The sequence below is a fragment of the Lynx rufus genome, unplaced genomic scaffold, assembly GCF_022079265.1.
Source record: "Lynx rufus isolate CCGP_SWC_20201006 ecotype Redwood Valley unplaced genomic scaffold, mLynRuf1.p SCAF_2, whole genome shotgun sequence".
In the NCBI taxonomy this organism is placed as follows: domain Eukaryota; kingdom Metazoa; phylum Chordata; class Mammalia; order Carnivora; family Felidae; genus Lynx; species Lynx rufus.
The window spans coordinates 176,864,720-176,885,548 of NW_025814834.1; the positions used below are offsets into that span (position 1 = coordinate 176,864,720).

General features: G+C 48.6%; 1 protein-coding gene across 2 annotated transcripts in view; it reads left to right on the plus strand.

Moving 5' to 3' along the window:
• PLPP3 (phospholipid phosphatase 3) overlaps positions 1-19,615 on the plus strand; it is an 86,787-nt gene extending 67,172 nt beyond the window's left edge. For both annotated transcript variants that reach the window (XM_047084846.1, XM_047084847.1), the window contains 2 exons: positions 4,623-4,799; positions 17,665-19,615. In XM_047084846.1, coding sequence (XP_046940802.1) covers positions 4,623-4,799; positions 17,665-17,790 — 303 coding nt within the window. In that variant the 3' untranslated portion in view covers positions 17,791-19,615. The remainder of the gene's footprint in view (positions 1-4,622; positions 4,800-17,664) is intronic.
• The last annotated feature ends 1,214 nt before the right edge of the window (positions 19,616-20,829 follow it).

Consider the following 20,829-nt stretch of genomic DNA (forward strand, 5'->3'; position numbering starts at 1 on the left):
CTTTCTGTTGTAAGCTACCTGTCTACAACCAGCAGTGTTATTTTAGCAATTGGGGAGAAAAATCTTAGTCAAAGAATGAGATTTAATTAAAAAAAATTTTTTTTTACATTTAATTCCTTTTTGAGAGAGACAGCGCGCGCGCGCACACACATCAGCGGGGGAGAGGCAGAGAGAGAGGGAGACACAGAATCCGAAGCAGGCTCCAGGCTCTGAGCTGTCAGCACAGAGCCCGACGCGGGGCTCGAACCCACAAACCGGGAGATCATGGCCTGAGCCGAAGCCGGACACCCAACTGACTGAGCCACCCAGGCGCCCTGAGATTTAATTTTTAATGTGAACATATTCTTTTTGCATGGAGGAACTTATTTTTTATTCATGTTTCTGTCTTTCACAATTTTTTTTTTTTAACGTTTTATTTATTTTTGAGACAGAGAGAGACAGAGCATGAACGGGGGAGGGGCAGAGAGAGAGGGAGACACAGAATCGGAAACAGGCTCCAGGCTCTGAGCCATCAGCCCAGAGCCCGACGCGGGGCTCGAACTCACGGACCGCGAGATTGTGACCTGGCTGAAGTCGGACGCTTAACCGACTGCGCCACCCAGGCGCCCCACAATTTTGAACAGATGTACACGATATGTGTTGGAGGTTTTTTTTTTTAATGAACAAATCCCGTTATTCTGTAAGAGAAAGCAGAAATTTCAGAGAAGCAGAGTGACTGGTTCAGGGTCCCCCAGCTGGCCTGGAGCAGAGAAAAGATTCAAGTTTGGTTTTGCTCTGATTGCAAATCAGACACTTTTCTGCAGTGTCACACTGATGGTTAGAAGTGGATTCTCCCAGCCCAGAGGTCTTCACACAGAAGGGGAAGTAAAGACAGATCGGTCAGGACCTCAGGGCTGCTGACCACGAGGAGAGATCAAGGTGATTCAGCCTTTCTGGTTTTGTCCAACTCTGCTTATGTCTTTGCTAATTACTCGTTCAGGGTGCCTGGGACTTTGCTGGAGCCCCTGCAGAAATTCTGATTCCGGGCAAGTCTCCTTGCTGTTTGGTCTAGGACAGGGGCCATGGGAGTGTTGTGGTCAGAAGTGCGACTTCCTCCCGTGGAATGGCAGTGAACACAGCCTCTTGCCCCACGGACTGTTCCCAGGCTCAGGTTTCCCAGAGCAGGAGAACTGGGCTATGAACCGGCAGAAGCTAATCCATTTAGCGGCAGGGTTGCTGGGGCATGGAGGGACTTACCAGGTCCTTCGGTCAGCCTCCAAGCCTGTTGTAACAGCTTCTCAAATCAGAATTAGCCACAAGGTGGAAGGTTATTGTGCAACCTTTTGCTTTGGTAATCTACGTGTTTTGGCAAAATCCCTCATCGTCAGCGAGTAAATAGCATTCACCGACGTAAAGGGTTGACACAGGTTTCTGAAGAGTGCCTTGAGTTTCCCGTGTCACGCCAGGCAGGGTCCTGTGTGTCCCATTCGATCCCGGCAACCCTGAGAGGGAGATAGTGTTGTACCTGTTCCACAGATGAGAAGTTGGGGGCCCACCCACTTAGGAGGTGACAGAGCCAGGAATGGAGTTGGGGCCGCTTCACCCCAAAATTCACGGTGCCGCTGCCGCTGTGCTTTCCCCCTGAAGCCCCAGCTGCAGACCCCAGGATCAGCCCTGAGGCCTTGAGCCATTCGTGGGTAAAATGTGTTGGTTACCGATGGGAGCGGAGGAGCAAGCTTCAGCGTGCTGCCGGCCAGTCCACGTCTGACTGCTTCCCAAAGGGATTCTTTTCCTGTGGCCCCTACTCCTTTTTCATTCATAAGCACTCCCTTCCTGAAGCTCTCCTGATGACTGGTCTCTTCCTCTCTCTTCAAGTTCCTCTGGTGTATTTATTTTTTTCTTTTCGTGAGCTCCAGTATCTGAGTCAGTAGAAGGGGAGATGTGGGCCGTGTCCGGTTGGGAAACCCACCCTTCCTCTGCCCCACCCTCATTTCCAAGGCCCATGACCTAAACTCTGCACGGGGAGGGAGAAGCCCTGGAGGATTCTAAAGAAGCATTTTCTGAGGATCTGCGGACTTTTCAGTTGAGGGAAATGAGAAAATCTCAGGGCCGGGTTAAGAAATGTGGTTAGAGGGGTGCCTGGGTGGCTCAGTCGGTTAAGCGTCCGACTTCGGCCAGGTCACGATCTCGCGGTCCGTGAGTTCGAGCCCCGCGTCGGGCTCTGGGCTGATGGCTTGGAGCCTGGAGCCTGCTTCCGATTCTGTGTCTCCCTCTCTCTCTGCCCCTCCCCCGTTCATGCTCTGTCTCTCTCTGTCTCAAAAATAAATAAAAACGTTTAAAAAAAATTTAAAAAAATTTTTTTTAAATAAAAAAAAAAAAGAAATGTGGTTAGAGAATAAAATCTGTGTCTTGAGCAGAACTTGGTGCCAGGCATCTCTACCATAGCAGCCACCTGTACTACAACCTGAGAGATAGTGGCTGTTACACTTATTTTCTTTGTGAGAAAACTCAAGGCTCAGTGAGATTTTCCTTTTTTTTTTTTTTTTTTATGTTTTATTTATTTGGAGAGAGAGAGCATGAGTGTGAGCAGGGGAGGGGCAGAGAGAGAGGGAGACACAGAATCCGAAGCAGGCTCCACACTGTCAGCACAGAGCCCAGCGCAGGGCTCGAACCCACCACCTGTGAGATTATGACCTGAGCCAAAATCAAGAGTCCCGACGCTTAACGGACTAAGGCATCCAGGCGCCCCATTACCTCTTCTTGTAGATTTTCAACTGTTTATTTTTTATATACGAGAAACTGTTGATTTTATCACTTGTTCAACCATGCCCATCAGTGCATTCTTTATTATTTCTCATTCGTTATTCTTAGATTGCCCAATAATGCATTCATAGCATTTCATAATGATTATAGAGTTGCCTGCTGTTTTCTTGGCCTGGGTTTTAGAATTGTCTTTCCGGTTAGTTGTGGATTCAGTGCTGGCCAACTTTCCCGCCCTGTCAGGGCTGGCTCTGGAATCTTCCACCCTTCTTTCTCCTCAGGACCAGCCAGTGGCTTGCTCCTTCCTGACCACCAGGAGGAAGGTGTCCCTTTGTCTCCGGCAGGGCAGAGTCCCATCCCTGCCGTCCCAGGTCCATCTTTGGGCCATCGGCTCCTCCCTGTGCTCTCTTCCCCTTTCTCCTGGTCTCCCCCTGCGCTTGCCTTTGATTTGTCTTCGGAAGTTCCCCTTGTCCACTTGCCTTTTCCCCTTCATTTCCCAAGTTCCCACAGGAACCTGGGAAGTAGGTTGTGCCCAGAGGTTAGAACGGAAACTGCAGCCAGATAACTCCAAGGGACAATGCTCAGTTGACGTCATTTCTTTGCCTCGGCCAGAGGTGTTTTTTTTCTTTCTTCCATTTTTCTTCAGGTTACTCTTCTACTCCACCCAGCCCAGTATCTGTCAACCTCTGTGTGAAAGCTCCCTGGCATTGTCTGGTTGGTTTATGTGTTTCCTTTATATTCGAGCTCAAAAATCCATAGTTAGACACTTGGTCTTTGGTAGGGTTGCTTTGTTTTGAAGCAGAAGCATCCCCTTGTGACTATCTCGATAACCTCTCCTATCGATCCTGCATTTATTTCCAACACGATCCTAAGAGGCGAGTCATGTAGGGACTGTACAGCCATATCTCCAGGAATACACACAGATGCGTGAAATGAGTTGTCACGGGTTGCAGAAAAGAAAGCTTTCCTACCCTGGTTAGTATTCTTTAGTGAGTTTCAATCAAACTTCATATCTTCAAAAGAAGATGATGAAAAGAAACTAGTGAACTTTTAGGAAGTGTCCAGTGTGGTCCAGGCTGTGGATTCTTTTTTTTTTTTTTTTCTTTTTAAGTTTATTTATTTATTTTGAGAGAGAAAGAGCATGTGTGCACATAAGTGGGGCAGGGGCGGAAAGAGTGGGGGAGAGAGAAAATCCCAAGCAGTCTCTGCACCGCCAGCATCGAGCCCAACGCGGGGCTGGAACCCACAAACCGGGAGATCATGACCTGAACTGAAGTCAGACACTTAACCAATTGAGCCAGCCAGGCGCCCCCAGGCTGTGTATTCTAAGGCATTCCTTGCTGTCTCCATTTTAATTCTTTCTTTCTTTCTTTCTTTCTTTCTTTCTTTCTTTCTTTCTCCCTCTCTCTTTCTTTCTTTCCCTTCCTTCCTTCCTTCCTTCCTTCCTTCCTTCCTTCCTTTCTCTTTCTTTCTTTCTCTCTTTCTTTCTTTCTCCCTTCCTTCCTTCCTTCCTTTCTCTTTCTTTCTCTCTCTCTCTTTCTCTTTCTTTCTTTTCTTTCTTTCTTTCTTTCTTTCTTTCTTTCTTTCTCTTTCTTTTCTTTTGTTTTCTTTTCTTTTCTTTTCTTTTCTTTTCTTTTCTTTTCTTTTCTTTTCTTTTCTTTTCTTTTCTTTTCTTTTCTTTTCTTTTCTTTTCTTTTCTTTCTTCCATATGGGAGCTGAGGCTCGAGGCTTAAATAACTGGCTTGAGGTCATATCCAAGCTGAATGCTTTTTGTAAAACATGCCACCTGAGGTCCAGATGGGTCCATTTAACGGAAGTGTAGTGTGTGTCCTCGTGGTGTTCTAATGCACTGAGCTTCTGTTCATTTTCTCTCCTCTGTCCAGCTCTACCTTCAGGCCCGCTTCACTTGGCGAGGGGCCCGCCTGCTCCGGCCCCTCCTGCAGTTCACCCTGATCATGATGGCCTTTTACACAGGACTGTCGCGTGTGTCCGACCACAAGCACCATCCCAGCGATGTGCTTGCAGGATTTGCTCAAGGAGCCCTGGTGGCCTGCTGCATAGTGAGTAGCATCGTATTCTTACTACACATGCAGAGCCCCACACCGCCTGCTTGTTAAATGTTTCCAGCTCAGTGACCAAAGCTAGGGAGCTCTCAATCCTTTTTTCTGCTTGGTGTATAAAGAGTCACCCCGCCCCAGGACCCCTTCAGTAAAAGGAAAGTCATTTCTGTTTCCTTCCAGCCTGTGAGATTTCATTCAGCAGAGTCTGTAAGTCCTCAGGTTTGGGCTCATAGAGCATTGCAGCCAGAGATCTTTGATAGTGGCCACCTTGCTCACTTTATTGATGAGGACATTTAGGGTTTGAGAGGGGAAGAAACTTGTCCCAGGTCACATGTCAGGTGACCAGCAGAGTCTGGGTCCCTGACTCAGTGCTCACGTGCTGCTCTGGTGGACACTTAAAATTGAGTTGAATTCAGAATCTTGGGAAACTTCCACCCTTCCCAGTGTGACCTTTAGGGTGACTTGATCAGACCCTAAACGTGGTGTCGGCTAGACAAGAGGGGGCTTGGTCAAGGCTGAGCCTTACCTTGGCTAGCTAAAGGGCCTTGTACATCAAGAGAGGGCCTTGTACATCAAGAGAAGGCCTTGTACCTAGCGAATGGCCTCGGGATGGGCCAGGTTCTCTTTTGCCCCAGGTGACTGGGTTACCCTTTTCCCATATTTCATCCCTGACTCTGTGAATGTGCATAAGGCATCCCAGCTCTCTGAGCTTCTGTCCCCTCAAGAATCTCTGCTTTTCTTGCCTGCTAAAAGTTTTGAGGGGTTTATTCAGCACACATGGCGGAGCTCCTGCTCTGATACCGTGCCTTCCTGGGCCCCACTCTGGGGAGCTCACACCAGGCCAGCGAGAATCTCAGAGCACAGTCATGGCTGGATGTTTAGGCACCACACATGCGGGTTGTGTTGTTCGTATAATCCTTGCCCACTCGCAGTAAGACTCATGAACAATAGAGATCTGGACGAGCCCTTGGCCTTTCTTCATTTCTAAACCTGGCTGCTGCCCCGAGTCTCCCTACGATCACCTCTCCCACTCACTCCTGTGATGGCGTTTGTCACCCTGTGCTGACATTGCAGATGTGTGTATCCCTTTAGACTGTAAATCTCCCCGGGGACAGGGACCATAGATGACACACTGTTGTTCTCCCCGTCTCCCCAGTGCCTCTCAGGGAGTCTGGCTCAGAGTAGATAAGTCTTTAATCCACAGAAAGCTTGAGTCAATGGGTGGCTCTCCTCTTCCTTGAGAACACTACAAGAGACATTGTGTTGGAGGCAGAGGGATGAATAAGGCACGGGCCTTGCTTCCAAGGAAATCCCAGTCTACTTGCTCCCACCGCCTGGCCAGCACAGGGGTTAGAACACAACACGGGGCTGTCATGGAGATACGGACAGGGTGCTTCGGCTGCAGGCGAGGGCTGGGTGCAGGGGGAAGGAAGTGGACAGGGAGTAGTGGCGATCGAGTGGGCACCAGGTAGAAAGTCGTGTCTGAGCTGCTTGTCAGTTTTGGCAGGAGAATCCTGGCCTAAGGACTTGCCTCTTTTGATGGCTTTGTTCATCACTTTCTTTCTTCCTTTTTTTTTTTTTTTTTTCAGTCAAGGTCAGAAGGGAGGGAAATTGGGGGGAGTAAACCGTTAAATGAGAGCATCGGTCACCAGCCAGCTCAGTCTCTGATGCTTTAATGTGAAGTGACAGCAGGGGACGGGTGTTTGCTCGAGGGGGTAACCCTTTGTTGACTGTGGCCTTCTGAGCCGTGCTCTTGGCAGGCACCCGGCCCACCGGCTGCTGTGTTTTCTTCCGCGTGCTGCTGTCCTAGTTAGGGTCTCCTGCACCCCCAGTTTAAAAAGGTGCAGAGATGCTTTGTAGCCTGCCTCTTTCATATCCTATAGCACTCTCCATGCACAATGAGACAGTATCTGGGAGGACCAGGGTTTATTTTCAACAAGGGAAATGAGAGGTCTGACTTTTGTCCTGTTTGACTCTGGCTGACTGTAGCTGAGGAGAGGAAGTTGGTACGAGCATTTACTAAGCCCCTACTCTGTGCTGGCACCATTCCAGATCCTTTACCCATGGTCGATGGCTGCTCCCAGGTGCTCCCTGACTCGAAAGCTTTGCCCTCTGCACTTGGCAAGGAAGGATGGTCACTGGGGCTGAAGGCCAACCAGAGTTAACCCGAGGCGGAACAGCACAGACCACACAGATTTATTTTCTGGCAGTTCTCGAGTTTGGAATTACAAAATAGGTCTCACTGGGCTAAGATCAAGGTGTTGGCGGGCTGCGTTCCTTCTGGAAGCTGCCTGCGTTCTTTAGCCCATGGCCCCTTCCTCCCTCTCCAGGTCTTTCTTTCCTTCTCTCTGGCCTCTGCTTCTGTCACTACATCTTCCCCTGTGATTCTGACTCTCTTGCCTCCCTCTTAGGAGGGCTTGGGAGATTCCATGGAGTCCACCCAGTGATCCAGGGAAATCTCCCCGTCTCCAGGTCTTCAACTTCATCCCACCTGCAAAGTCTGTTTGGCCATGGAGGGTAACATATTAGCAGGTTGTAGGGATTAGGACACAGACATCTTTGGGGCACCGTTGTTTAGTCTATCATACGTTTCCCGCCATCTTCCTCGAAGACAGAATTGTCTAACTTTCTCCTCCTGTTCCTATGGCCCTTTTCATGGTTTTCCTGCTGTGGCCTTCAGCCTGGCTTTGTTGAAGTTGCCTGCTCAAATGTCTGTCTCCCGAACCAGGCTGCCAGTGCCTTAGCAGAATCCTGTGGCTTCACCTTCCAGCTCTTTGTCATCCTCAGGCCTTATACAGTGGCTGGCACAAGGGGTGCTTGATTAGCCTTGGTTAAAGAGGGCGTGTGACGAGTGAACTTGTAACCTCAGGCGAGACACTTCCCCTCTGAGCCTCGTTTTCTCATCCTGTGAATGGACCTTGGAGGCGTGATAGCTCTGGGACCTTCTCCCACAGAGATTGAGAGGCACGGCCGACTTTGTAGCGAGTAAACTACCTGCCTTCTCAGATGGAACCGTCTTCCTGTAGTGCCCACGAAGATGGCCTCTTTTGGGGGACCGGGACTTGTTTTTAAGTCCCAGTGGGTGCCTTGCATCACCCTAGAACGTTGGCTGAGTCACTGCAGAGCCTTGGGCAACAGGCCGTGACAGCTTAGCACTTTTACTCAGGTCTTCTGAGAGTAAGTCCTGCACAGCAAGCACATGTGTCTAGACAGAAACCACGTGTCAAGCAAGAGCAGATCCGATTTCCTACCCCACTGCTCGCTAGTTGAACCTTTCCAAAGAGGGAAGCTGATGGCACTCACCACAAACAGAAAACCTATGTGGCATTATGGACTGAACACGAAGACATGGGCACACGGGATCAGATAGGCCTGCGCACTGATGTATGTCTTTACACATGTGGCTGGAGGTAGAGAGACCCAGAGGCGCATGGACAGACCCAGCAGTACTCAGACACATAGACATCCATCCTTTTTCCGATCAGAACCACAGAAACACACAGTCAGGCAAGCCAATGCAAACACAGCCACATACTGACCTTCGCAGTGCCCCTCCTGCCTACACACACACACACACACACACACACACACAGTCAGCCCTACCAAGATATGAGCCCTACAGCTGGACTCACCCATAGAGTAACCCAGGGACTCCGACGAGGCGACAAACAGTTCATTTCCTGTCTGGTGACAACTTGCCTATCTGGTCACCTCTTCCCTGACCCTCCAGCAGATGGCAAACGATGGGGCCCTGGGAGGGGTCAGGGCAGGGCCAGGCCGCCATTGCTGTGGGTGCAGCAGAGGAAGCAGCTGTTTTCGAATGTCATAAACACACAGCAGAGTCTTTCCTGGTTTTCCTCTTTCTGGGGGGTGTAGCTCAGCTAGCAGTCGCTCTTTTGTGTGCTGCTGTCTTCCTCCAGGATGTAGGGAAGGGAGAGGGCGTTCTTTGTCTCTGCCCCAGTGCGGTGACCTTGGGAGAAGAGACCAGCAAGAACACAAGTGTTAAGAACTTGGTGATGACACCCCCTTGAGAGGAAATGGATGCAGAGAGGGTGTGGCACACCCAAGGACACACAGTGGCAGAGTTGGGACCAGATCCTGGCTCACAGTTCTCTCTCACAGGACTAAAACCGTGAACTCCAAACATGCTTGGTCTATGCCATGAATTTGTGAGATCTCTTCCTTCTCTAATAGAAGATTCCCATCTATTCCCATTGGATTGATCGCACTGTTGTCTGGGCACAGGAATATGGATGAAATGACCTTGCAAGTCTTTTCTGGCCATGCAGAAGTCTAGCTCTTTGCCCAGTAGGCCCTGGGGCTGACCTTGCCTCCTCAGGGCCCCCACTCTGAGGAGGGTAAGGGTGTCAGGACCGTGATGTGGGAAAGAGAAGGGAGCAAGGTCTGGAGACAAACTGTGGCCCCAGCAGATGATGACTGGAGCCTCCACCATCTTCAGTGTCCTTCGAAAATCTCGTTTCTCATTCCACTGCTGAGATGAATGAGTGATGAGTCAGAGACTCCAAAGGGAATCCCACTAGCCACCTGCTAATTAGGCATATGGGCATGTCACTTCTTCTCAGCCACCTTTCCCCATAGTGGGGTGTGGGGATGATAATAACATCCCACTCTCTTTGGATTGTGGAATTGATGAATAAAAGATGCTTGTGTTTGCCACATGCAACACATCAATTGAATGTGTATCATGGAGGAAGTACTATACTTTGTTTTAAAGATTTGGAGCTAAAAAGAGTTGGCCCTTGAAGAGTTTTAATGCAGGAGCTTCCCCAGACTTGATCATGATCCGTAATAATAAATTCATTTTCCAGGGCGCCTGAGTGGCTTGCTTGGTTAGGCTTCTGACCCTGGATTTCGGCTCAGGTCATGATCTCATGGTTCGTGAGATTGAGCCCTCATTGGACTCTGTGCAAGCAGCACTGAGTCTGCTTGGAATATTCTTTCTCATTCTCTCTCTCTCTCAATAAATAAACTGTAAAAGAAGTATGTTTTCCATTATAACCCAATAGAAGCACTCACACATAACTGGAAAATTTCCCAAAATAAGACTTACCCTTACTGTGTGTGATACAGTCTAATATTTTTCATTCAACCTTTAAAAATGCTGGTAGTGTATCCAAAAAAAAACAAAAACAAAAACAAAAACAAATGCTGGTAGTGACCACCCAGTAAATGGATTTTGTAACTTTCTCAGGACTTGTGACATGAGGTTTGAAAAACACTGACGTAGTGGGGACAATGGGGGGCACAAGAGAGGGGATAGTTAGTTCATTCTGAGGGTGTTGGAAGGCTAGAAAGAATTCCTAGAGGAGATGGAACCTTGATGAGTGGACATTTTTTTATGAGCTATGAAAGAGAAGGAAAGGCATTTCATGAAGAAGGAATGTTGCAGAGACATGGGGATGGGTGAAAACAATGGGAACACAGTGTGTCTTCTGATCCTAGAAAGCTTCAAAATGTAGGACTTCTGGAAGCAGGGCCCCTGCTTTTTCCAGCCTCTGTCACCCTTGAGCATCATGTTCCGGAAGCCCAGATCTTGCTAGATGTAGCTCCCCACTAGCTGAGCTGTCGGTGCTGTGCCCACCCCCCCCCCCCCCCCCGCGCCTTCCCAGAAACCCTCCTTTGCCATAGCCTAGAAGCGCCTTCCTGGAAGGGTCCTAGGCAGGCACAGATCCCTGTTCTCCTCCAGAATTGCCCCCAACTCTCCTCCGCTGTTCCAAACACACCTTGTTTTTGTGAGACTAACTTCATCCGTGACCCTCAGTAGCAGTGATGGTCATGAATGATGATAACTGAGGTAGGATTTGAGTAGCCCTACATCAGTAGAGGTGTTTTCACGTGAATTCTCCCACTGAAGCCTGACAACTATGGGAAGGTGAATTTTTAAATAATGCTTGCACACACATACAGAGACGATTTATCATCTGAAGTTATAAACCTCTTCATTTGGTATAAATTCAAGTCCCAACAAGAGTGTGACTTAGTCTGAGGTCACACACAGCAGAAGCAATTTTGGTACCAGATCCTGCTGCCTGATGCAAGTCTTTTCTGTGACCGTTTCCACCCCATCAAGTTCCTCTCAGATATACCAGGAGACCATTCAAATGAGATGCTGGCAAGTCCCCAGTGCCAAAAGCCACTGGAAGTCCTTTTCTGAGGTCAAAAAGTGATGATTGCAACTGGGTAGCTCTCATTTAGTCAAAAGACAGGGCTGCCAAAGATGGCTTTTCTTTAGACAGCACTTATTATACTTGGGGCACGAGGGTGAGCCAGGTCCCAAGGCTTTCTCCTGCAAAGAAAATGATTCCTTAATCCATGAGATTGTTTATTATGGTAGAGCAGGATGCCAAAAGGAAATCCTGAGGCCAAGGCATGGGGATGTCTACAAAAAGGAACAGCACAGGGGTGCCTGGCTGTCTCAGTCGGTGCAGTGTGAGATTCTTGATCTCGGGGTTGTAGGTTTGAGCCCTGTGCTGGGCGTGGAGATTACTTGAAAATAAAATGTTAAAAAGAAAAAGATCAGCTCATGGACTGTATCCTCCCGTGGGGGTGGAGTAGAATTTGTTGAGGGCCACAGCTGGGCTCTGAGTCGTTCATGCATTTGAGTGGCTCACAGTCTAAAGTGGAAACGTGGCATAGCATTACTCCTCAAAGCCTGTGCCCAGTGCTAAGACGGAAGGTCATTAAAAGTTGAGTGTGGGTAGGGGTGCCTGGGTGGCTGAGTTGGTTGAGTGTCCAACTCTTGGTTTTGGCTCAGGTCATGATCTCAACGTTCATGAGATCAAGCCCCGCGTCAGGCTCTCCACTGACAGCATGAAGCCTCCTTGGGAGTCCCCCTCTCAGCCCCTCCCCCGCTCACACTGTCTCTCTCAAGATAAATAGATAAATAAACTTAAAAAACGTTGAGTGTGGGTAGCAAAGAGAAAACACAGGCAGCTCTGGGCAGGTATCCCGAAACCCAGTGTATAGATACAGGAGCTGCTTTCAAAGCAATTACAAGATGTGTAAGACCTTCAGCCATTAAAATGGCAGACCTAGCATTTGAGCCCATCTGTGTTATCTCCATAGGGTGCCCATTGGCGGTTCTCCTAACTTTAGTCTGCATAACAGACTAAAATAGGGTTTGTTAAAACCCTACACTTCCCGTAGGCCTAGGGTGGGCCTAGGAATCTGCTTTTTCAAGAGGCAGCCGGCTGATTCTGAAACAGATAATCTGAGGATTATAATTTGGAGAAATACCAGAATAGACAACCCTCCGTGTTCTTCTGGTTGTTAAGGTTCTAACATTCTTCTCCTTTAATATTTAGCTGCCCTGGGCTGGCATCTAAGCTCAACAGGGGCTTATAAAAATCCTTGATGTATGAGGAGGTGATTCCCATTTTCAGGGAGCTAACTTCCACATTCTCAGGAGTTGAAACACTCAAGGACTCCAGAAACATTTAAAGAACACTTTTGTTGTCATAACCGAGGGTAGATTAACGAAGTGACCCTCAGAAGTTGCCGACGTGGCCATTCGCAGGCAAGTGGGAGTGGAAACCTTGCTACTGACCGGCCTTCTTGTTTCTGGCCGGCTTGGTCCTTGCTGAGCTCCAGCCAGGCCGTACCCCAGAAGGGCCTCTCTGCTCCGGGGGGCTGGCATCTCTGGGGCCAGTGAGTGCTGACAGCAAGACATCAGAGGCATCTTCCTTCTTGATTGTGCTGACTCATTCCCCAAAATAGCCTCGGAAATTATAGGACTTGGAGATCAGATTCTATCTGTCCTGTGGAAAACTCCTACCTGCGTATGATCTTCCTGTCTGGCTCGACTTTTACCTTTTGGCTTATTTATATTCTTCATCATCCGTCTTCCCCGCCCCCCCCCCCTTTTCCTTTCTTCTAGTTCCTTCTCTTGTTTCTTGTCTTCCCACACAAGGGGCGGGGAAGGAGAAGTGACGTTGTGTAGGTAGGCACTGGACGCCTGAGCCAGTGGCCATGGCTCCCATTTATTAACCTTTATTTATTTATGGTTTATTAACCTTTATTTATTTATTTATGGTTTATTAACCACGCTGTCAACACTTGTGCCTTCTGTTACGTCACATCCTTAGAGTGACCCTCCGAGGTGGGTACTGTGTCCCTCATTTGGGTATTTTACCGAAAATGGCAGAGGCTGGATTTCAAGACAAGTCTGTCTTGCCCTTGTGGGCAAGGCTCGTTGCCAGTGCCGCATGTGCTGGACGGGGGGGGGGGGGGGGGGGGGGGGGGGGTGATGACACAGTGGCGCGCTGGGGATGGTAGCTCCCTGTATGCTTCTTACCTCCTCTTTGTAACGAATGGGATTCCTCAGCCTGGACTTGCCTCGTTTGTGTGGAGGATTGCTCTTGGTCGAAGGACTCCACTCTCCTGAGGGCTTGGGTACGTCAGGGCATCTTGCACACTCGGGTCCCAGAATGGCCTGGCCATTCTAACTCAGAAGAAGGCCACACCTGCTTCCCCAAGGTGCTGTTAGAGGGACCCCAAATGTTATTAGAAGGCAGATGAAAGCGGAGCTAGAATTTTTTTCCCCTGGCGTGGTTACCCCCGCCGCAAGAGTTCGGCGGGTGGGGGGGGGGGGACAAGAGCAAAGATTCCTAGAGTGAGACACGCAACTAGGAAGGAAAGCATCGCCTTTTTCCTGCACGCGTATCCACCTCCACACGTCCACACCACCCCCGTCAATTCTTATCAACTGCCGTCTGCTCTCCACATTCCAGAAGCCCATCTCTTCTGCGTCTTCACGGCTTGGTTGTAGCGCGGGACCCGTCTTCTGGACTCTGCGGGTCCTGACTTGGTGCCCTTGCCTTCAGGTTCTCCATTCCCTTTCTGACTCCTTCTGCATCTTTAGGTAACAGCCTTCTCAACAGGCTGCTTCTCTGCTACAGCCTTGACAGTGGCTCCTGAAGCCAAGAGGATGAGGTCCGAGTTCCTTAACGTGTCCTAGGAGCCTTCTCAGGATCTGGCTGTCTCCTCTGCAGCCTTACTGACCGCGTGGCCGTAGCCATGCTGAGTTTCCTCCAGCTCCTGAACGTGCTGTTCTCTCTCACTCCCGTGCCTTTGCACGCACTGCTCCTCTGCCTAGAACAACATTCCTGGCATTCGCCACCTGGCTAACTCCTACTGAGCTAAGCTCAAATATACCTCCTTTGGGGGAAGCCTTCTTTATAAAGCCCCCCACCCTCCCCTTCAGTGTGGGTTCCATGATTCTTCAACCCCCCTGGCTTCCCTCTATCATGATCTTTAAAACACTGTATCGTAACTATCTGTTTGCTTGGATCTCTCCCCCGACATTGCCCTGTGAGCTTGGGAGGGCAAAGGGCTCTTAGGTACATTTATCTTTATAATCTCAGGGCTTGGCACAGAGCAGATGTTCAATACGCGTTACTGGTTGCATTTTTCAAAAAAAGCACTTTATAAAATTCAAAGAATCGGAGAGATGGAATTGAAAGCAAATGCTCAGGGCAGTTTAAACAAGAGCTTTTCTTGGTGCTTAGGGTATAGATTTCCGGCTCACTGACACTGTGTTTATTATCTAATGTTCTCTCTTCTCACAGCAGAGATCTGTGGAAGTAGGGCTGTGGGCTGGGAGTGGTTCCCTGGACATAAGATAGCTACCTAATTTGTATAGACCCTTCCCCGTCTGGGCCTCTGGGTTTTCTTTTTGGGTGGAGAGCACCTTCTGCAGGAAATGGAACTGCTCGGGGCAAGGTTTTCACTTCTACTAGTCCTTTTTGTGCTCTGCTGTTCAAGCGTTGGGAAGACTGAGCCCTGTTTGAGTCTTGACAGGATCGAGTTTCATGATCCCAAAAAAGTGTTTGTGTAAGCTCAAGCCACACTGAAAGCGAAATGCAGCTTTTAAAGGGGGGTTCTGCTGGACCTGACTCAACTTTTCATCTTGCCGCCTGGCCGCGTACATGCAGCGTGCGAGCGTGTGGTTCCCCAGAAGGCTGGGGGATTCGCATGTGCCGATAAGACCCAAGACCAGCATGCTTGCTTCCAGTAGAGAGGAGTTTAGAAATTCAACTGGGTGTTGTATGGAAACCAGTTTGACAATAAATTTCATATTAAAAAAAAAAATGCAACAAGAATTTTTTTTAGGTTTATTTATTTATTTTCAGAGAGAGAGAGAAAGAGAGTGAGCAGGGGAGGAGCAGAGAGAGAGAGAGAGAGAGAGAGAGAGAGAGAGAAGCAGGATCCCAAGCAGGCTCTGTGCCATTAGCACAGAGCCCTTCGTGGGGTCTCAAGCTCACGAGCCACGAGATCATGACCTGAGCCGAAGTCGGACGCTTAACCGACTGAGCCACCCAGGCGGCCCCTACATTCTTGCCTTTAACGTCCATATTATCCCTGTCTCGCAGCTGGGAAACGGAAACCCTAATATGCGGTAGATAATGAGCTCAGAAAATTAGACTGGGAAATAAGCCAGTAGATTAAGGTGGTGTCAGATTCTCGGAGGGAAGATGTTTATTGGGGGCTGGGGGTTCATCCCCTTGCTATGTTTGCCTTCAGCAGGTGGGCTGAAGCTGGGAGAAAGATCTCTAAGAGATGGGAGCTGTGAGAGCCCTCATTTGGTGCCACCGGCGGCTGGGCAGGAAGAAGTGCAGTTGGGAGTCCGCCTCAGAGGGCTTAGATTGAAGCCTTCCTCCAAAACCAAGTAAAGGAGGAAGGAGAGGGTAGTTTCCAGGTGGAGATGGGGATACTGGCTCTGCACCTGTCAGAGAAGAGTTGAAAAGTGTAATTATTTCCACATTTAACTTCAGTCACGGTCGTTAGTGCTTCCTTATACGGGAAGCACTTGCAAGCTCCTTCTGTGACCACATGTAAAGGATTCCCAGCCAGGGGGCCTCGAACCTCCTGGCAGGGTTGGGTACACATCTTTCCTTTCCTGGTTCTCGGGTTTGGCCGGGACTGGGAGCCAGGAGTTCTCACTGTTCACACCTCCTTGGAAAAGAAAGGGACAGAAGGTTTATTTATTTATTTTTTCTTTGCAAAATGGTACATTCTATAGCACTGGGGCTGTAAATGTATTAAAATGTTAACATTTCTTGGCAACATTTCACTTTCTGATAGTAGCACAGAAACATCCCAGCCATCTTTTCTTATTTATTGCTTTTTTACAAACAAATAATAATTAAACCTTTGAGTAGGTGATGTATAGAATGGGTACAAAATTCAAAAGATGTCAGGGTTGGAGCGCCTGAGTGGCTCAGTCCGTTAAGCGTCCGACTTCAGCTCAGGTCATGATCTCACGGTTCGTTGAGTTCGAGCCCCGAGTTGGGCTCTGTGCTGACAGCTCAGAGCCTGGAGCCCGCTTCAGATTCTGTGTCTCCCTCTGTCTGCCCCTCCACTGCTTGCACTCTGTCTCTCACATTGTCTCAAAAGTAAATAAACATTAAAAAAAAAAAATTCTTTTTTTTTTTTTTTTAAAGTTGTCAGGGTTTTGTAGCGGCTGATAAGTCTCTATTTCCTGTTCCTCTTCTGGTCCCTTGATCTCCTGAGTAACCAGCACCACCAGTTTCTGGCTGTGCTTTCTGTGGCACTTGGTTGATGCTCTGACTATAGAAAGGACATCATGGAAGTTGGTTCGATAGGTGATCCAAGGGGTGATCCATGGACCCTTGATGCCTGATCCAAGGATCAGGGTATCGAGCCCCATATCTGGCTCCGCACTGAGCATGCTTGCTTGGGATTCTCTCTCTCTCCCTCTGCCCCTCTCCCCAGCTCATACTCTCTCTCTCAAAAAAATTTGAAAAGTAACTTTTTAGCCTCTACTGTGTCCAGAACGAAGTCACAGTGCCATCGTTGTTAGTGAGCGCATGACCCATGGCAGGACAAGGACTTTCCAATCCAGAAAGTTGGCTAGGCATAGGGAATTTGGAGGTGCTCTAGTCTCCATTTCAAAAATCTGCCCTGTGTTTCCTACTAAATGACATGACTGATAGCCGCCTCTTATGGTTACGCAATACAAACTCCTATTGCTGAATGGCTCAAGTGGATGTCTGTGTATTTATTTTGCCATGTAATACAAAGCATAAATTTTTCTTACTCCACTAACTCATCAGGCCCTTGAATCTGTCCTCGTAAGCTAATTGGGACAGGAGCTATGCCTCAGCCGTCCCTGTACCTTTGCAAGTTGGGTGTCTGTAAATGTTCCTCAGGGATTGTTAAGACCGGGTGGGGTCTTGTGCTCACAAATGGGAAGGACTTTGGGAAGGAGCGATAGGAGATTGCATTGACCTCTCCTCCGGGTTAGCTGCTGACTCCCTCAGCCACAAAACCCTGGCTTCTGCACCCCCCATCAAATTGTTGAGATCCGGACTTTCAGGAAAACGTGGTCACAACGGCTTCCTTCTCCACTCCTGCTGATAGGAATTCATGTTGGCTGATCTCTTGTGGTTACACCCTAGATTTCTTTGTGAGGAAAGGGAAAGTATCATAGATTAATGAGCATGACTAATTATGACTTGCTTCCTTATGTAGGAATTTATTTTTCACTGCTGTTCATTTTCCTTGAGAAATAGGGAAGTAGCATTTTTGGTAGGAAGCACTGGACTGAGAGTCCAGAGAACAGAATTCTACTCCCACCATGGCTGTGCATCCTGGGACATGTCACTGTCCTTCTCTGGGCTTCAGTTTCCCTACCTGTATAACACAAGTTGATTGATATATATATATATATAAATAAAATCTTCGTAGGATCCTTCCCTAGTCAAAGATCTATGGTCTGGGGGTCCCTTTTTCCCAGAGTCTGTGCTTCTGTGACCTTCCCTTTGCCTGTCCCCAGGCCCCAGATGTCAGTTATTAATTTCGATGTCTGATTTTGTGCTTCTAGGTTTTCTTTGTGTCCGACCTCTTCAAGACCAAGACGACACTCTCCCTGCCTCCCCCTGCTCTCCGGAAGGAAATCCTTTCGCCTGTGGACATTATTGACAGGAACAATCACCACAACATGGTGTAGGTGCTGCCCACCTCCTGAGCTGTTTTATAAAGTGACTGCTGACAGCAAGCTCTTGCTGCTCTCCAATCTCATCAGACAGTAGAATGTAGGGAAAAACTTTTTGCCCAACTGATTTTAAAAAGGAAAAAAAAAAAAAAGTCTTATGTTGTGGCCTTCCAAAATAGGTAGCATTCACCTATGTGGAAACAACAGCAAACTAACACCAAGTGCCGAAATCCTGGATGTGCAATTGGTCTAAGTGTTCATGTTCTAGTGAACACGGGCTTGTTCTGGAACAGACACTAAAATGATTTGAGTAGGGTCTGCCAGTCACGCTTGTGACCCGAGGAACCCCAGGCCTGTGAGAAAAGATCAAATTCACATTGTAGCACACAATGCCAGAAGTAGCACTGAATCAAGAAAACAGCCATTGGGCGGGCTCCTGTCTCGTGTCTCTCTGTCCACACCACTCTGATCTGTGCTGTGACTTTGGTTCGGGAAGGTTGGTTTTGTTTTGTTCAATATAAGGGCAGAGCAGGTGTGCTAAGTCAGGCCACACGATCCCGAATCTGGATTCCCAGTCCTGAGGCCTTTCTCCCTCCCTCCCCCGGACCCCAGGCCAGCAGCCACAGCCCCTCACTTTAGCGATTAGGAGACTCTTTGTGGATGAGTGAGTTTCACAAATAGCACAATTTCAAAAGCGATCGAGGGTGCTGGCCCTCCTTTGTCTTCTCTGGCCGCATCATTGGGTGATGCGGGACGTCAGCAGCGGGATGCCCCTGTTGTGTTCACCAGTCACTCGGCACCTTCACACTCTTGGTAACAGTTAGCTTCGGTCACTGCTTTCTCCCCGGAAGTCCTTGCTGTGTGCCCCCCGGGGTCTCCCGGGAGGGTCCCGACACCAGCAAAGGCGTGCTCTGCCGTCGGCTGACGGGAAGCAGCCTTACGTGCAAGAGACGTGGGAGCGAATGGGCAAGAATGAAAAACTCACCAACCTTTTGGCTACTCAGAGTCAGAATGAGCCAGAGCAGCAGATGGTCTCGTGCCTGAGAGGCGGCGCTTCCAGATCTCGGAGCGGACGAGCGTCTCTGCGGGGGCTGCTCTTGCGAAGCTGTGTAAAGCACTATTGTCTTGGGGTTGATCTCTAGGGCAGTTCTCGGTAGGTTCTGCTGGGCAGAACACATGGGTTAAATCTCCGTAGAGTTTTTCCTCATCCTCTCTCCGTAAGTGTCCTTCCAAGCAAGGTCCCACGCGGGGCAGTAGACAGGGATCCTTTCTACTGAACCTTCGAGGAAAGGAGGAAGGAAGAAATGCTTTCAGATCGCGGGTGCAAACCTTGCAAAGGGCTAAATGTAACCACATGGATCAAGCACATGTACATCCTTACTCCAGAAGCCGTCCTTTTCATTTCCACTTCTAGCAAGCTATGATTTTTATATATAAATATTATATAAATAATGTATAAAACATTAAAAGTTAACTATGTAAGATATTATTTCTGAAACAATTTTAGCTACATCCACTATGATTATAAACTGTCTCGACCTGTGTTATTTACATTAGCTGCTTAAAAAAGCATGGAGTTAATTTTTTTTTTAATATCAACTAAAATATCGTAGTTCTGTGGTAGACATTGTTTTACAATGAAAGAAATAACTGCAACTAGAGAAAACTGTATAAAAACATTAAAGTGTCAGTATTTTTGTAAGGTTCCATTTTGTAAAGAGAATAATATTCAAAGACTTTTGTAGAATACAAAGTGAAAACTTGTATCTGCGAAACTACACTTGTATTAAATGTGCTTTTTAAATAAAAGCTCATAACCCAACTAATGAAGGGGCTGGAATCCTGAAATGTGTGAGGGGTGTTTGTCTCGGGTGTGTGGCAGGAGGGAGGGGGCTCGCAGGCCATCTGAGCTCTTTCAATGGGCTGGCTTCATCTCGGGGCACCACTTCCTGATCCTTCCAGTGGGAAATATGGTGGCCGTAGCTGCCTCAGCTGCTCTTTCATCTCTGAAAGCCTGTTTGCCCAGCCAGACTCTGGCTCTGCTCTGTCTCAGGCTCTAAAGAGCTTCTGTATTCTAAAGGGGTTTGTCAAGGAGGGAGGAGCTAGTGGGTCCCCCAAAGGCAGATAAGAAGCAGGGCTCCTGATAAGGTGTGCTTGGGGAGCTCCCAAGGGAGCTCTTTACGTATCAAAAGAAGGAGGGTGGAGGGCGCTCCCCAGCGAATGGCACTTGGCCCTTGCTTTCTCTCCCGGTGTCTCCCCAGCCTGGAAGAAGAGGGGGAGCTGGTACATGTCACACCCGTTGAGCACCTGTGTGCCAGGCACGTCTGCCTGTTGGTCACTGCTGATCCTTCTGGCAGTTCTTACTTTGAGAACTGAGGAACGTGAAGGAGCCCAAAGATGGAACGACCTGTCTGAGATCCTGGAAGAGTAAATTGCCAGCCAAGACTTGCGTCCGTTGCCTATTGCTGCTGTAACAAGTTACCAGGAACACAGTAGCTTAAAACGGCACAGATTTGCTATCTGACAGTTTTGGAGGCTCTGGGGAAGAAGCTGTTTCCTGGTCTTTTCCAGCTTCTAGAGGCCATCGGCATCCCTTGGTTTGTGGCCCTCTTTCTCTATCTGCAAAGCCAGCATTACTGGACCAGGTCTTTCCATTCTGCGGTCTCTGGGTCTCTACTTCTGCCACGTCTTCCACATTTAGGGCCCTGCTGATTAGACGGACCCACCTCTCTTATCCAGGATGCTCTACCTGTGTTAAGGTCAGCCGATTAGCAACCTTCATTCCATCTGCTACCTTAATTCCCCTTTGCCATGTCACAGAGCATATGCATAGAACCCAGGGATTAGCACACGGACGTCTTGCAGGGTGGTCAGGCTGCCCACCGCAGTTCACCCTCTAGGCCTCAAAGATTCACATCCAGCCCACATGCAAAACAGATTCACCAGATCCCAACCTCCCCCAAAGTCTCAAGCCATTACAGCATCAACCCAAATCCGAAGTCTTCTCTAAATCTTGACTCCAGAATCTCAAATCTCATCATCTAAACTAAGTCA